This window comes from Chiloscyllium punctatum, chromosome 44, assembly GCF_047496795.1.
Source record: "Chiloscyllium punctatum isolate Juve2018m chromosome 44, sChiPun1.3, whole genome shotgun sequence".
Taxonomy (NCBI): domain Eukaryota; kingdom Metazoa; phylum Chordata; class Chondrichthyes; order Orectolobiformes; family Hemiscylliidae; genus Chiloscyllium; species Chiloscyllium punctatum.
Genome location: NC_092782.1, coordinates 48,690,695 through 48,707,726, shown reverse-complemented (window position 1 = coordinate 48,707,726; position 17,032 = coordinate 48,690,695). Strand labels below are relative to the sequence as shown.

Genomic DNA, 17,032 nt, shown 5'->3' with positions numbered 1-17,032 from the left:
CCCAACAAAATTACGATGTTAAATCTTTGGAAGGTTTGTGTTTATTTAACTGTTGAATATTATTTATTTGTCACAGAAGCTCTGTGTATAGTTTCTGAGAGTTCCTTACTGAATTTTATTTGTCTGCTTATTAGTCAGATGGAAGCTCCCATCACTCTTTCATTTCATCAGTAATAGAGACCAATTAATTTTTAAAAAATGCTTTCTCCATTCTCTTGACAGGGTCTGAAAGGCTTACCCGGTCTGAAAGGAGAAAAGGTACAAAGTTCAGTGGACTGGTGAAATAATGGATGGTGTTTAATTAATAGAATCATATAAAATAGTAGAAGACCACTTGGCCTGTCATGTCAATGCCAACTCTTTCAAGTAAGCAATGTAATTCGTTCCATGTTCTATGAGTTTTCCCAATTTTCTTGAAAATGTTTCATTTTCATATATTTATCTAATTCTCCTTTGGAAGTAACATTAACATTGCTTCCACCACCCTTTAGATAGTGCATTGCAGGTTGAAGCAATTTCTCCTTGGTTTTCTCTAGCTTCTTTTAGATGTGTTTAACCAACTTTTACAAATGTATTATGAAGCACCTCTGCAGCTGATGGGATTTGAACCAATGCCTCTCTTTTTATGAATGATTATTATCATTCTTTTTCCACATGAACTGTGACATAAATAACTTCCATATTCTCTAGCTCAGAGCAACCAGATAATTACTGAAAGTGAAAACTGACTATGCTGATGTGTTTTTGCTTGCATTTCAGGGAGATAATGGGTTACCAGGAATTAAAGGTGATAAGGTAACTATTTCTGTTTCTAAATTTGGTTTTATAATACAATAACAGTGAAGAAATAGGCAGGTGGCCTAAGAAGCCTTTGCCAATGTCTTACTCAACATGAATCACCTCAAACCAATTTTGATCCTATTATACTTTAGTAGTCCTCTTCAAATAGTAATCCAATTTCCTTTTAAAGTGCTTTAGGTAATCTGTTCAATATATTTCACACGTTGGGCACTTTCTACACTACGATTCCTATTTATTTCCTTTAGGGTGACCCACAAGTCATTTCAGGACCCCAAGGATACAAGGGCGACAAGGGGGAACCAGTAAGGAAGCATGGTCATTTTCTCTGTGTAATAATGCCTTATCAATTTATGTCTGTGATGTTGATTACTAGGCTTTGCCAATTACTTTAAATATTCATCAACTGAATCAAAATTTGAATAAAACTAAATTACAAGGTCATGGGGAAAAGGCAGCAGAATAGGACTAATTAAATAGATTATTTAAAGAGCCAGCACAGGTAGGATGGGCCAAATGTCTCTAATATTCTGTGATTCTGAGATTCCCATCTTCATACGGCCTATATTGCTAGATTTCAATTCTGAGAAATGCAGTATAGGTGTTCAGCAGGTAGAAATCTATCACTACCATCATAAAGAAAAGTGAGATTTAAAATGGAAGCGAGCTTTTATCTTAAGTTATAAGGTGCCAGCATTGTCTTAGTGGTATCACTAAGACAGAATTTTGCGGTTTCAGACCTCACTTCAGAGACTTGACTACAAACTCATAACATTATGTTGACACACCAGTGCAGCATCTACAGAAATAACCAGAAGTGACATAAATATGTTGGCTCTTTCTCTGCTGGAACTGAGAAATATCATACCAAGAAAGTGAACCAGTCATGAATGTATATAGTGTAGGATACAGCCTGAATAAAGGCTCAATATTTTGCTTAAGTAATTTTCTTAGATCTTTATAATAAGGTATGAAGTTTAGTGAAGCATAGTACATTTTGCATTGTACATGGCCTGCAGAATGATTGAGCATAATGGGAACTATGGAAGTCTTTCTTTAATCATGTAGCTTTCTGTCCTTAGGGTGATAGAGGTCCACCAGGGTTTGATGGTGATAAAGGAGAGAAAGGTGAAGATGGACCTCCAGGACTTAAGGTGAAGATTCCATTCCTTATCATCACTGTTACCCAGTTGAAGTCAATCAATAAAGGGTTGAGTTTATCAGACTAAATGGCTGCTTCTTGCTTCTTATACATGCTACTTCCTATAAATATTAAGCTATATTTTGTTTTTGACACAATGTGTAATATTTTATAGCAACCTAGAGTCATTCTATTAGCCTGTAATTGTTCAGCAATTTTACAGAAAATCAAAAAGCATGAAACCTCACATATATTGGATGTTAGATTGTTCCTTCAGAAGAGTGGGAATAAATGGAGCAAATCCTCAATAAGTGCAAATGTTTCAGAGTTTAATGATAATGGGACAGGCATAGATTGGGATAATCAAATGTTACTTTGAATATATTGAGGTAAATTCACTAATCCTACATTCTCCCCAGTCAGTGTAGAGATTCAGTTGCTTGGAGGATAGATTAGAGAAAGGACTGCAATAAATCTGAAATCTGGCTTGCATTCTTGTCAAATGCATTTCCTGCTCTTGAGAGTGGGATCAGGAAACTTACCTTATTGTTCTAGATTGGAAGGGACTAGATGAATACTCTGAAGTTTTGTTTAATTAATTTGAAGGTTATCTTCTTTTTCCGTATTTATATAGATGTTTGAGATGAGTAGTTGGGTGAGTAAGATAGTGTCTGAATAGGTTGATTTTCCATGATATTTAGAAAATGTAGGCTTGATTAGCTGACAAGCTTTTTCTCCATCCATGTTCTCTGGTTGAATTTGATTCTCTTCAAGATTGGTCCATGATTATCTAACAATCTACAATCATTTTTGCCTTCTTTCAAGGGTCACAAAGGAGAATCAGGTTCCAAAGGATCAATGGGGTTATTTGGGGCCAGAGGTCCTGCAGGACAGAAGGTTTGTACTGATGTCTAGACTCAACTCCAAAAATATGTTTGAAATGATGACATAATCTGTATAGTGAAGCTTGAGTTGTTTTGAGTGATATCTAAACCCTTAGCTTGGAATTAGTAAATCCCTTCCAGTTATATGATTGTTGAGTTGATTTTCCATTGATAATACAGTTTATTACTTACAGTAAATAGGTCATGATAGTTGATATCACACTGCTAATGTGATATCACTATTAATGCAAATAATAATAGGCATTTAATAACCCCATTAAACCTGCTAGCAGTTCATAAAAATTGTAACACAGGAACAGCAGTCAATCATTCAGACATTCGTATATACTGATCTGTAGCTTAGCCCCTTGTACTCACCATGATTCCACAACACTTAATATTCTTGCCTAAAAAAACTCTACCTCAGTTTTTAAAATTTAAATTGGCGCCAGACTTAACTATTTATTGTGTGGAGAGAGTTGCATTTTCATTACTTTTCATTACTTGTGGAAGAGCTTCCTGATATCAGCCTAAACAGTGAGGACTTTAACTATAATCTCTTTGCAGTTTATAAAGGCCCAGAACTACCAATAGGAAGCTCGTCATTGCTAAAGTCTAGATTGGACTTGTGTGTTAGGACCATGGGAAGTCCTGACACAGTTCACTCCACAGGAATTACCCAGGAAGTTGAAATGTCTTATGGCATTGTCTGGAACCTTGTCTCTTGGTGCCTTTTCTCATCAAAAAATATCAATTTCTAAATTGGAAGCTCCAATATACCTTTAATATCCAGAACTGTTTGGAAGAGATATTTCAAGGATTCCAGCTCTTGATCATCAGAGGGTGGAGGCAGAGTCATTCAATATTTTTCAAGGTGATGGTAGATTTGGCAACTCCAGTCAAGCAGCTAATGTTTTTGTAGGTGTAACATTTTTCTCTTCTACAGTCAGTAGAAATGCATAAATGCACAATATAGATAAATGTCCAGTCAACGATATTCTACATTAATTATTTCTGGTCAAACATTTTCTTAACACAACAAATAGAAGGGTATATTGACTGGAAAGTTGGGATGAAGCTTATGTGGAGCATAAACACTAGCGTGGAACTGTTGGTCTGAAGTGTCTGTTTCTGTAGTATAAGTACCTTGTAATATCTCTGTGTTCATTACTGATTGAGGTTTAGCTTATGTCCTATTGATAGTAACACAATTGTTTTTATTTCAGGGTGAACCTGGTGAACATGGCAGCAATGGAATTGCAGTAAGTTTAAATTAAAACTTTGGCTAAAAGAATCTAGTAGGCACTCTGGACTAAACCATTACAAAAGGATCAGACAATGCAAGTTTGAACAACAGGAAGCTATGTGTGAAAATAGAAAGTTTGCAGCATGTTTCATGCATTATAGAACTGTTGAATTAAGATAATCAAGATGGTTATGAAAAAGGTAGTGCAAATGGTTCAAAAGGCAGAAGGATTGAGTAAGATAATACTTTAAATGTTAGTGCAATAACATTACCATCATCTATTCATAGCCCATGTAATTTTTCCACACCTATCTATATTCTTAACTACTATTGCAAATAGAATTCACCTTCACCACAGACTGCACTGGTTCCAGAAAAAGTCAGAGCAAATAAGGATGAGCAGTAAATGCCGATGTTGCCAGTGTTGCCAACATATTGAGTTTTTTTTAAAATGTTATGATTGTTGCCAGGTTGCCCACGGTTTTTGATATATTTGTATTGACTATAAAAATGTAACTCTTTTATTGGGGTGTTGTGGAATGTCCTGGAAACATGATTAGGAAATAAATAAATAGGAAGGTCTTTTTTCATCACACTCTTGCTTTTTTAAACTTGTTGGTGTCCTGCCTTATGATGTTTGTTCTTGGTTTATGAATTGAAAAAGAAATCATTAGCAATGCATCATTATTTGTGTGTTCATATTTATGTTAGTGTCTCGCATGGCTTATTTTCTACAGAAGTAAAGCAACATTTTTCTGTTTGTGCTGCTTTGCATTTAGCCTTAAGGATAATTCTATTTGCACGGTTAACTAACCAGCAGCATAACAAATGTGCTACAAGCTGTATAATGCCTTTATTGAGGGTTTTTCTTTCTCTTATTTTATGGCGCATAAATGTAATGGAGATGGAAGTATAAGTGGTTTAGTTACAATAAAACTTGTCTTAAAAATAGAGTGCATTGTGATTAATTAGGTACTGATTTACCGACCAGAAACTGTCAGAATAACTTATGTTAAAGTACATAACTTGGTTCCACTTCTAGAAAATTTGTTAAAAATCACACAATACCAGGTTATGGTCCAACAGGTTTATTTGAAAGTGCTAGCTTTCAGAGCACTGCTCCTTCATCAAGTAGCTGACCTGATGAAGAAGTCATGCTCCTAAAGCTAGTACTTCCAAATAAACCTGTTGGGCTATATCCTGGTATTGTGTGATTTTTAACTTTGTCCATCCCAGTCCAACACCACCACCTCCACATTCTAGTATAATGTGTAAGTATATTGCAATAACAGGTTATAATTATATAGCACGTATATCATAAGAAAACATCAAAAATCACTTCTTAGTTTCAACCTTGTTCATTTTGCAGCTGCTTTAATCTTCCTCGTGTCTTTCCAATGCCTTTTCATTGCCTAATTAAAATGACCATTATATTTCATTAAATGCTTTTCACCTCTAAGAGCGTTTTTGAAATAATTTACCTAGTGGTGATTCAATCCATTTTTTTACTTCAATTATAATTTTTCAGATTGTCTAAATTATATTCCCTTACCTTTTGTTTTTTGCTATTCTACCTATCTTGGTTAGTGCTAAGGCATCCACTTTTCCTCGTCTGTAAAATTCGATAATTTTAAATTATTTAAGACATGGCTATTACTTGCCATCCATCCACCTCCTCATTACAGCTTTACCTTCCACCTGTTTGCACTAAAAGGCTCAGATGTTCATTTCATCAAAAGATTTATACCTCCAATATATTAATTTAGCTTAGTCAATCCACCTAACATGCACATTTTTGTGACTGGGAGGAAACTGTTACAGACGCAGTGAGAATGTGCAAACTGCACACAGACAGTCACCTGAGACTGGAATCAAGCCCAGGTTGCTGGCACTGTGAGGCAGCAGTGCTAACCACTGAGCCACTGCGCTGTCCTATAGAGTCACCATGCCACCCAACGAATATAATGTACTTTAGAACTAACTACTAGTATCAGAGCCAAGCAGACACACTGCAGGATGCTCCTTAGAATTCCCAGTTAAGATGATTAAAAAAAACAGGAACAGGAGTAGGCCATTTGGCCTCTTGATGCTGCTCCACCATTCAACAAGATCATGGTGGATCCAACATTCCTCACATCCACTTTCCTGTGTTTTCCCTTGTTTGGCCTACTGATCAAGAATCAATCTCAGTCTTAAATTTACACATGGACTCTGCCCCCACAGTTTTCTGTAGACAAGCAGGAGACTGGAAGGACATAGCAGGCCAGGCAGCATCAGGAGGTGGAGAAGTTGACATTTCCGGTGTGTAACCCTTGTTCAGGACTGGGCGGGGGTGTAAGGGGAACTGCAGATAAAGGGGATGGTGGGGACAGGGTGGGGAAGTGGGGATAGGTGAAGACAGGCAGATGGTATGACCTAGTTGGTCAATGGGAGGAATTAATCTGGTAGGTAACTGGGAGGAGTGGAACGGAGGGGGAAGGTCTGGGAAGGCATTCGAGGGAAGGGGAGGTTATTTAAAATTGGAGAACTCAATGTTGAGTCCTCCGAGCTGTAGGCTGCCCAGGCAGAAGATGAGGTTCCTCCAATTTGCGGTTTGGTTTGTTGTGACAATGGAGGAGGTCAAGGATGGTCATGTCAGAAAGAGAGTGAAAAGGGGAATTAAAATGGGCAGTGACTGGGAGGTCTGGTAGGCCCCTGCAGGACCAACTGAGATGCCTGGTGAACTGTTTCCTAAGTTTATGTTTGGTCTTCCCAATATAGAGAAGGCCACATCGGGAGTACCTGATGCAATAAACGAGGTTAGAAGAGAGGCAGGTGAATCTCTGTCACACTGGAAGGACTGTTTGGGACCCTTGATGGATGTGAGAGGGTTGGTGGACCGCAGGTTTTGCATTTTTTCTGGATGCAGGGGAAGGTACCTGAGGGTTCAGGGGGTTGGTGGGGAGAGTGGCACAAACCAAGCACTCTTGAAAGGAATGGTCCTTGCGGATGGCAGAGAGGCAAGAGGAACATGCTCTTGGTGGTGAGGCTCTAGTTGGAATTGGCAGAACTGTTTAAGGATGATGCGTTGGATGCAGAGACTCTTGGGGTGGTAGCTCCTCCTCATATCTTCCCGTCCCCACCCTTCTCTGCCTTCCGCAAGGACTGTTCCCTTACTGGGGATCATCCTTGTGAACCTTCTCTGAACTACCTCCAATGAAATTATATTTTCCTTTTATAAGGGAACCAAAGCTGCTCACAGAACTCCAAGTGTAGTCTCACCAGTACTTTGTACAGTTGCAGTAAGATTTCCCTATTCTTATGCTTCAATCTCTTTGAAATAAGGCCCAAAGTTTCATTAGCCTTCCCGATTATTTACTGTACATGGGTGCGAGCTTTCTGTGATTTGTGCACAACTACCCTAAGTTCCATTGTGCCGCAGCCTTTCTGCAGTTTTTCTCCATTTAAATAATATTCTGTTCTTTTGTTCTCCCTTCCAAAATAAACAACTTCACATTTTCCCACATTATACTCCAATCCCAACTTTCTGAGCACTTACTTAACCTATCAATACCTCTCTGTAAACTGTTTATATCCCTCTCACAATTTGCCTTTCCACCTATTTTTGTGTCAACTGCAAATTTGGCTATACTACATTCACTTCCTTCCTCCAAGTTATTAATATTTATTGTAAACAGTTGCAGTACCAGCACAGACCCCATTGGAATCCCATTGGTCACCTGAAAATGAACCCCTATTTCCTGCACATTAATCAATTCTCTATTCATGCCAATATACTACTACCTCCAACACTGTTGGCTCTTATCTTATGATTTAATTTTTTTGTGAGGTACCTTGTTGAACACCCTCTTGAAGTCCAAATACAACATACATACTGTTCTCCTTTATCCACTCTGATTGAGAATTCCTCAACAAACTCTAATAAAATAGTCAGATATGATTTCTCTTTCATTAAGCCATGTGACTGTTTAATTAGACTATAGCTTTCCAAAAGCTCTGCTGTTACTTCCTTAATAAGTCATTCCAATGTTTTTCCAACATTAAATGTTAGGGTAATCAGTCTATAGTTATCTGCTTTTTGACTCCCTCTTTTTTTGGATGGGGTATCACAAGCGCAGTTTTCCAATGCTCCAATACTTCTCCAGAATCCAAGGATTTTTGGAAAATTACATCCAATGGATCCACTATCTCTAAAGCTTCCTGTTTTAGGATTCTAGCATTTAAACCATCAGAGCTAGGGCACTTATCTGCCTTTAGCCCCATTTGTTTATCTAATGCTACTTGTTTCGTGACAGAAATGGTACTTAATTCCTTTCCTTGTATTTTTAGCATCAGTGGGATGTTCAAATATCTTCCACCATAATGACTTATGCCAAGTATCTGTCTAACTCCTTTGCCATTTCCTTGTTCCTCATAATTGTCTTCCTAGATTCATTTTTAAGGGGTCTACGTTCATTTTGACCTCTCTCTTCATTTTTATCTACTTTAAAAGGCTTTTATTGTTCATTTTATATTCCTTGCTAGAAAAACTGAATGGAATGAAGGTGGGTAAATCACATTGACCAGATGGACTGAACCCAGAATTCCAAGGGAGATAGCTGAAGAGATAGCATAGGATTAGTGGTGATCTTTCAGGAATCGCTAGAATCAGGGAGGGCCCTAGAGGACTGGAAAATCACTAACGTACCACCCCTGTTTAAAAAGGGAGTAAGACAAAAGATGGAAAATTACAGACCAATTAGCCTAACCTTGGTCATAGGTAAGATCCTGGAATCCATTGTGAAGGATGAGATTTCTGAATACTTGGAAGTTAATGGTAAAATAGAGCAAAGTCAGCATGGTTTCATCAAGGAAAGGCTATGCCTGACAAATCTGCTAGAATTCTTTAAGGAAGTAACAAGCAGATTAGACCAAGGAGAGCCAATGGATGTTATCTACCTGGGCTTAAAGAAGGCCTTTGACAAGGTGCCACACAATAAGCTACTGAGTAAGGTAAGGACCCATGGTATCTGAGGCAACGTGCTAGCTTAGCTGTCTGGCAGAAAGCAGAGAGTGGGGATAATAAATTCCTTCTTAAGATGGTAGCCGATGACAAGTGTGTTTCGCAAAGCTCAGTATTGGGACCACAACTTTTCACTTTATACATAAACAATGTAGATGAAGGAACTGAAGTCATTCTGGCTAAGTTCTGGCAAAGATAGGAAGAAGGACAGGTAACATTGAGGAGGCAGGGAGGCTGCAGAAGGATTTGGATAGGGTTAGGAGAATGGGCAAAGAAGTAGCAGATGGAGTATAGCGTCAGAAAGTGTAAGGTCATGCACTTTGGGAGGAAGAATAGAGGCATGGACTATTTTATAAATGGAGAGAAAATTCAGACATTTGAGGTGCAAAGAGACTTCGGAGTTCTAGTCCAGGATTTTCTCAAAGTAAACTTTCAGGTTGAGTCAGTAGTTAGGAAGGCAAATGCAGTGTTGGCATTTATTTTGAGAGGACTTGAATATAAAAACAGGGATGTACTTTTGAGGCTCTGTGAGGCTCTGGTCAGACCACATTTGGAATATTGTGTGCAGTTTTGGGCTCCATATCTTAGAAAGGATGTACTGGCCCTGGAGTGTGTTCAGATGAGGTTCACGAGAATGAAATGGTTAACATATGAGGACTCTGGGTTTTTACTTGATAGAGTTTGGAAGGATATGGGGGGGATCTAATTTAAACATACAGAATACTGAATGGCCTGGACAGAGTAGATGTTGGAAAGATGTTTCCATTGGTAGGAGAGACTAGGACCTGAGGGCATAGCCTTAGAGTAAAGGGAAGTCCTTTTAGAACAGAGATAAGGAGAAACTTCTTCAGCCAGAGAGTCATGAATCTATGGTATTCATTGACACAGAAGGCTGTGGAGGTCAGGTCATTGAGTATATTAAAGACTGAGATGGATAGATTCTTGAGTATCAAAGGGAATCAAGGGTTATGGGGAGAAAGCAGGAGAATGGGTTTGAGAAGCTTATCAGCCATGACTGAATAGCGGAGCAGACTCAATGGGTTGAATGGCCTAATTTCTGCTCCTATGTCTTATAGTCTTATGGTCTTGCTAGTTTGTCCTTGTAGTTTATTTTCTACGTCTTTGGTATCTTGATAATCTTCCTTTGCTGGATTCTGAACTAAATTTATCCCAGTATTCAGGGCTATCACTGACTTCGGCCTCCTTATATGCTTTTTCTTGCAAATTAATACTCTCCCTAACTTCCTTGATTATAGGATATTTTATTCTAGCCATGGTTGTTTATCTGTGTTAGAATCCTTCCTCCTTATTAGGCTGTATTTTTGCTAAGAGTCATGAATTACCTCCTTAAATGTCTGCCACTGCTTGCTTCCTGTCATTCCTGCTAATGTATCCACTCAGCTTATTATATTGTTTTTCAGTTTAGTTATCTCTATGTTCACTTCACTGTAATCCCTTTGTTTAAGTTAAACACAGTTATTTCTGACCCAAGTTTCTCACTTGTGGACTGAGATTCAGAGAAACTCAATTGGTCTGGTAGCATCAGTGAAGAGAGAGACAATTACTGTTTTAAGAGTCCAACATGACTCTCCCTCTGAATAGTTAGGGAGCAAGTTATCTATAATGAAAGGGATCTTATTAAAATTAACTTGGTTGTGACCAGGTGAGGTAGTAGATAAGTAAACCAAGGTGAGATAGTTCGCCCTTTCTCACCCAGGAGCTTAACAGTTTGAAGTATCGCATCTGAAAACATGGCAAACTGGGACAATTCAGCCAGGAACAGGCCATAACAGTTGGATAGCTTTTTCAAAGACCTACAGGTCCAACAGACTGAATGACTTCCTTCTGTGTTGTGGTACAACCTGTCACGCAGGCTCTTCAGTTCTGGAAGTCACTGCTGCATATGAACCTCAAATGTCGGAGCAGAGGAAAGAAAGATTAAGAGGAAATGTCAGGCACAACAAAAAAGACAACTGAATACTTGGTCTGTGAACAGGATTTCAGATATGCTCATATATAGTGCCCTTGTTAGAAGTTGTAATTAGAATGTTTCAATTTAATAATAACAGCAATAAAGTTTTAGTCTTAAAAAAGGAAATGACTAGTTTATCACAAAAGTATTGCTGTGGTTATTCAAGGTTAGTTGATACTGTTATTGGCTAAAAATACATAAAGAAAGCTTAAAAGTAGGTACAGATAAAAGGTACTTGTAGATTGCCTGGATTCCTGTGTCAGAACAGCAGTAGCTTTCTTCTTGCCTTCTTTTTGATGCACCCATTACTCAGGAATTCTCTCTGATAATGTCTAACTGACAAACAATTCAGTAAGATCATGGCTGAGCCGATTTTAACCTCAACTTTACAATCCTGCATGTTTCTGACCGTTCATCCCCCAGTAATCAGGTATCTATCCACTTCTGCCTTCTGTATGTCCTGCCTTTTGAGGAAGGGAATTCCAAAGACTCGTAACCTTCTCAGAGGAAAACTTTTTCCTTATCACTGTCTTAAATGGGCAATGCCTTATTCTAAACTAAGGCCTCTAATTCTAGCATTGCTTCAAAGTTTTCCAGAGATTCTGCACAGAGATGGCTTTCACAACCTACCATTATCACAACCACCAAAGCTGCTATGTTGTTTTAAAAAAAATTGGAGATGCCAGTGTTGGGCTAGGGTGTACAAAGTTAAAAGTCACACAACATCAGGTTATAGTCCAACAGGTTTATTTGGAAGCACGAGCTCTCAGAGTGCTGCTCCTTCATCAGGTGGTTGTGTAAATTCTGTGCCACAACCACCTGATGAAGGAGCAGCGCTCCAAAAGTTAGTGCTTCCAAATAAACCTGTTGGACTCTAACCTGGTGTTGTATGCTTTTTAACATTTTAAAATGGGCCACTGTTTGACCAAGCAAACAAGTTAATTATTTTGAGACTGATTTCTGTCTCTTGCTCTTTTAGAACCTTAGAATTTTCACACCTTTATAAGGAAACATTATGTTGTCCAAGGACTAATTGAATCTAATGTCTTCTTTTATGGCTGATACTGAAATAACACAGATAACACAGTTCAATAGGATTTGAACAATTGAAATTTTACAGACTCTAGTAATTGTAATGAGGTCAGCCAGGTAGGCCTCATAGAATATGAGTTCCCAGATTGTGGCTGTTAATCTAGTCCAATCAGTGAGCCCTGGCTGAAAGATATAAATAGGAGTGTTAGAGATTCTGTTCACTCTGACAGCTGGCTCTGAGAGAGCTGGATCTGTGTCAAGGGCTATGAGATATTGGCCTCTGTGGAATTATAATCTGTAGTTATTTCAGGTTGAAAGGATTTTTTAAAAAGGGCTATTTTTCTAAGTTACAAATTTTAAAGCAGAAATGTGATTTTAATAGTTCTCCTAAAACCTGCAATATCAGTATAAGCTGTAGTTTCTACCACCAGAGGGAACCATTTTATTATATCTATATACAGTAGCAAGCAACCAAACATGGATTCATTTTTCTCAGGCTTCCCAAAATCCTTTTCTGCATCTTATTTTCTCTAATTAAATTTGGTTATGTCGATAAAATAGATCTATTTTTCTGCACAGTGAGTCATGTCATAAGCTAGGCCTTGGGCGAAGTTCTTCCTCAAAATAAAGTACATAAATACATATATGCATGCTGACATTCTTTGACTATATATTAATAGTAAAATTCCCGGTTAGCAGAAGGAAATGTCACAAACCATTAGTGAAATGTTAGAATATTTATTTTAGTGCAATAAATGAGCAATTATTGTTCTGGACCTCTTCAGGCCTACCTAATGTTTTTCAAAAGGAAAGCTTACTCGAAATGCTGAAAAAACAAAATCACTGCTTTCTCTGGAGAGAATAGTTAAGCTACAATTCCAGGTTTGTGTATAGACCCCAATCATTTCTGAAGTAGTGTCCACAGCAAAAATATCAATGTCTTTGCTGTCTCCACAGATAATGCCTGACTGGTTTAGCAATTTTTCTTAAAGAATCCGTACTTACACCACTGAAGCTATCTTTTAAGAACAAAACTGTTCCACTTTATTATCATTGCTTTTAAGATGCTTTTGTTTTTAAAATTACTACTTTGCAATTTTTTAAACGATTGATGACATCATCAGGTTTAGAAATGACTTGTTGAAAAGGGGAGGTGGGCTGAGGAGAAATCTTTCTTTCACAGATATGTCTGATGGCAATATTGCTTCATTAAAATCTTGAAGGAATGACTCTCTCAAAAGGGAGTATTAATGATATAACTCAATTATCAAAAAGACTTGCATTTATATAGAACCTCACATGGGGGAGATGGTGATGTGGTGGTAATGTCAAATAAGTTAGTACCCCAGGTTAATGTTCTGGTGACATGGGTTTGAAACCCACTATGGCAGATGGTGAAATTTAAATTCAATGTTTAAAACATCAAGAATAAAGTCAACCACAGTAAATAGTCATTTAAAAACTATCTGGTTCAATATTTCTTTTTTTAAAATTCTTTTCCACAAAGAATTTGTACTTAAGACTCTTTACCTCGATACCTTGGTAAGTAAGATGGCACTGTAAGTGGCAACTTGTAAACTTTTCAATATACTCACTTGAGTACATGTGACAATAAAACTAATTCTAATTCTAATGTCCTTTTTGGGAAGGAAATCTGCCATTCTTACTGGGTCTGGCCAACATGTGACTTCATGACATGTATGGTTGACTCTTAATAGCCCACTGGCATTAGGAATGGCCAATAAGTGTTGGACTTGCAAGTGAATTTTTAAAAATGTGTACCAATGTGTTTTACATCCACTTAAGCAGTTTTGATGTGTAGTTACCATTATAATCTGGAAAATGATGGCAATTTGAACACAATGCCTTAAAGTAGCAGTGAAACAATGAGCGGATAATTATTTTTTATGCGACTGTTCAAAGGATAACTAGTGGCCAGGAATCCCATGTTCTTCTTTGAATAATAGTGTGATATTTTTTGTTTTCATTTCAAAGCAATAACTGTGTTTGGGAATCAGTATTACAGCAAGACCTCTTCATTGTCCAATATGTCTGGGACAATTTTCTCTGGACATGAATGAGTTTCTGTAACATGGTGGCAGGAATCCAAAATTGGGAATTTCTCTGACATTGTGATCCCACCCGAGGAGGGATTTTCATCAGGGAGATTTGGGAATGGCCTTGGATCAGGGAGATGGTAGGCCTATGACATCAGCCTGATTCTTCCGTTTATTGTATAGCCTCCTCACCTAATCATCCTCTGACCACTTTATCATCAAACCCATGAACCTCTATTGACTGAAACATTATTAAAACAGTCAAAAGAAATAGCATGACCTGAATAGTCATGAAAAAAACATTACCCTTTGATCATCAACCTATCAAAGTAAACAAACATTACTTGAATATGCAATTATAAAACAGATATCCTCTTAGAAGCTCATAATACTGTCAAAATAAATAATAAATGCTACAATGTAGAATCAGTTAGTGTTGCTGAAGACATCTAGTTCATCATAATCCTAGTCCTCAGCACAACTGTGTATCTAAAGCCTACAGAATCCATTAGTACCTTTTGAAGACAGTCAAAAGCTCAGACATCTGTCAAAACTTTGAACCAGTCAAATGGATGGCTGATTTGTTCTTTAGAGTATGAATGGAAGCCTTGGGAAAGATTTCACTAATTAGCTATTGATCTTACACCTTGCTAGTCTTTAAATATTGTACAATGAAGATAAGCACTTTGTTCAGTGGACATTCTCATGCAGTTGAACACTTCCATTTTTACAATGCTGTTCTTCCACTTCACAGTATTCCAGTTGCCTCAGGAACAAACTGGCAGCCACTTTATTTAATGGTTGGGGTTCTGTACCTTTCCTAATGGCAGTACTGTCATAAATCAACTCAGTAAACAAATATTCCTCAGGCTACTGAAGTTCATGATGAACTGTAAAGGTCATGCTATTTACTTAGCTTTTCCTGCATCCTCCACATGGTTTACATCTGCACTTGCAGGTGTGATTTAAGAAGTCCTCCAAAATCATGTTGTCCTGCTGAAAATTATAGAAATTCAGAAAAGATCACTTCCATAATGATTCTGGCAACTTTTAAACAGGGTGCAGAGTTCCCACACCATACCCTTTTCCATAGCAGTGAAAATAACATCAGACAGAAAGGTGGGCAGGATTCTAGATTTATCATTTAGCTGTGTTTTTTTTTGTCCTGCCCAACTCCACATGATATTAAATCAGGACTGTAAAATCCAACTTGATGTTTCCACTTGCAGGGGAACCCAAAAATATAAGAAAGGTTAGATTCCCCCACAGTCTGGAAACAGGCCCTTCGATCCAACAAGTCCACACTGACCGTCTGAAGAGTAACCCACTCAGACCCAATCCCCTAACTAATGTACATAACCTTATGGGCAATTTAGCATTGGCAATTCACCTGACCTGCACATCTTTGGATTGTGGGAGGAAACTGGAGCACCCGGAGGAAACCCATGCACACATGAGGAGAATGTGCAAACTCCACACAGACAGTTGCCCAAAGTGGGAATCAAACCCGTGTCTCTGGTGCTGTGAGGCAGCAGTTCTAACCACTGAGTCACCATACCCACCCCACAAAGTCACTAATAAATCCAGTAAGAAATTCAGGGGGAATCTCTTTATCCTGAGAATGGTTAAGTGTGGAATTCGTTATCGTGTTTTTGAGCGGTGTGAATGAATAAAACATTGAGAAGCATTTAAAGGAAAGCTAGATAAACGCATGAAGGAGAACAAGAAGAATATGCTGAAAGGGTTTGGGAAGTAAATGGGAAGAAGGCTCACGTACAGCATAAACATTTACACTTGTCTCTTCTTTTTGTAATTCTATATAATTTTTGTGAGATGCACTGCATATGTTTGGACTCGATAGAATTATTATTAATGTAATCATCATCGCTCTGTTACCAAAGGTTCATTATTTCCTTCATTCTATTGGAACTGATAAGGGCAGGAAGTGTGTTACTTGTACATCATAGAAGAACTTGTTCAAGATTTAATTGGTATAAGATCAACATCTTGTGTGTTCAGAAAGTTTTTTCTTCTTCCATGGTTCTTTTCCTCTCTTATTCTTTATTGAGCCCAAGGCTATTCAAGATTTGAAGTACTCCTTTCAACTAAACTTTTTAATTCACGTTAAGCACAAAGTAAGCCATTACTCATGTTTGTTCCTCCACTATGTTGAACTGAAATCTCATTACAACGCCATCTTTCTCAGACTTCAAAATTATAGAATTCCTCACCTCCTTCAATTTTCTTATCTGATTGTAGTTTTCAGGGTGTAAAACAAGACTGGCAACAACCATAAGACAGCCTTATACAGTGGTCTAAATGTAGTAAAAAGTATGATTAAATAGAATTTTATCCTGAAACACAGAAAAAAACAATATTAGGACAGAGGACTAAATGGTTAGTTAAAGAAGCAGGTTTTAAAGGACACCTCAAATGTGAAGAGAAAGACAGGTTGTCTGAGGGGTTTAGGGAGGACATTTCAAAGTTTAGGGTGCAAGTAACGGAAGGCACAGCCACCAGTAGTGGAAACATTGAATATGACAATGTGCAAAACCAAAAGTGACCTAAAGGAATTTGACAATGAAAGAAAGAAAGTGAATTTTTAAATTAGAGCAATATTGGATGGGAGCCCATATAAGGCCAACAAGCAAAGAAATCATTATTTTGTTAATTTGTTTTCTCAACTTTGCTTTTGTCCCACCAGTAGTGGAAAAATTGAATACAACAGAAACCTAAAAACAAATTTGGAGGAAAGATAGGTCATATAATCATGCAGAGAGTCATAGATTCACAGATCTATACAGCACAGAAGAGGCCCTTTGGCCCATCAAGTCTGCACCAACCAATCTACATTAATCCCTCTTTCTAGCATTGATGCAGAGCCATGAATATTATGACAT

The 17,032-nt window shown here is 37.8% G+C and overlaps 1 protein-coding gene across 15 annotated transcripts in view; it reads left to right on the top strand.

The window, feature by feature from the left end:
• col7a1l (collagen type VII alpha 1-like) overlaps positions 1-17,032 on the top strand; it is a 428,727-nt gene that overhangs the window by 270,608 nt on the left and 141,087 nt on the right. For all 15 annotated transcript variants that reach the window (XR_011955318.1, XR_011955319.1, XR_011955320.1 and 12 more), the window contains 6 exons: positions 223-258; positions 760-795; positions 1,047-1,103; positions 1,881-1,952; positions 2,765-2,836; positions 4,050-4,085. Coding sequence is in view for 12 of the 15 variants with exons in the window: in XM_072562892.1 (XP_072418993.1) it covers positions 223-258; positions 760-795; positions 1,047-1,103; positions 1,881-1,952; positions 2,765-2,836; positions 4,050-4,085 (309 nt within the window). In the remaining 3 variants the exon portion in view is untranslated. The remainder of the gene's footprint in view (positions 1-222; positions 259-759; positions 796-1,046; positions 1,104-1,880; positions 1,953-2,764; positions 2,837-4,049; positions 4,086-17,032) is intronic.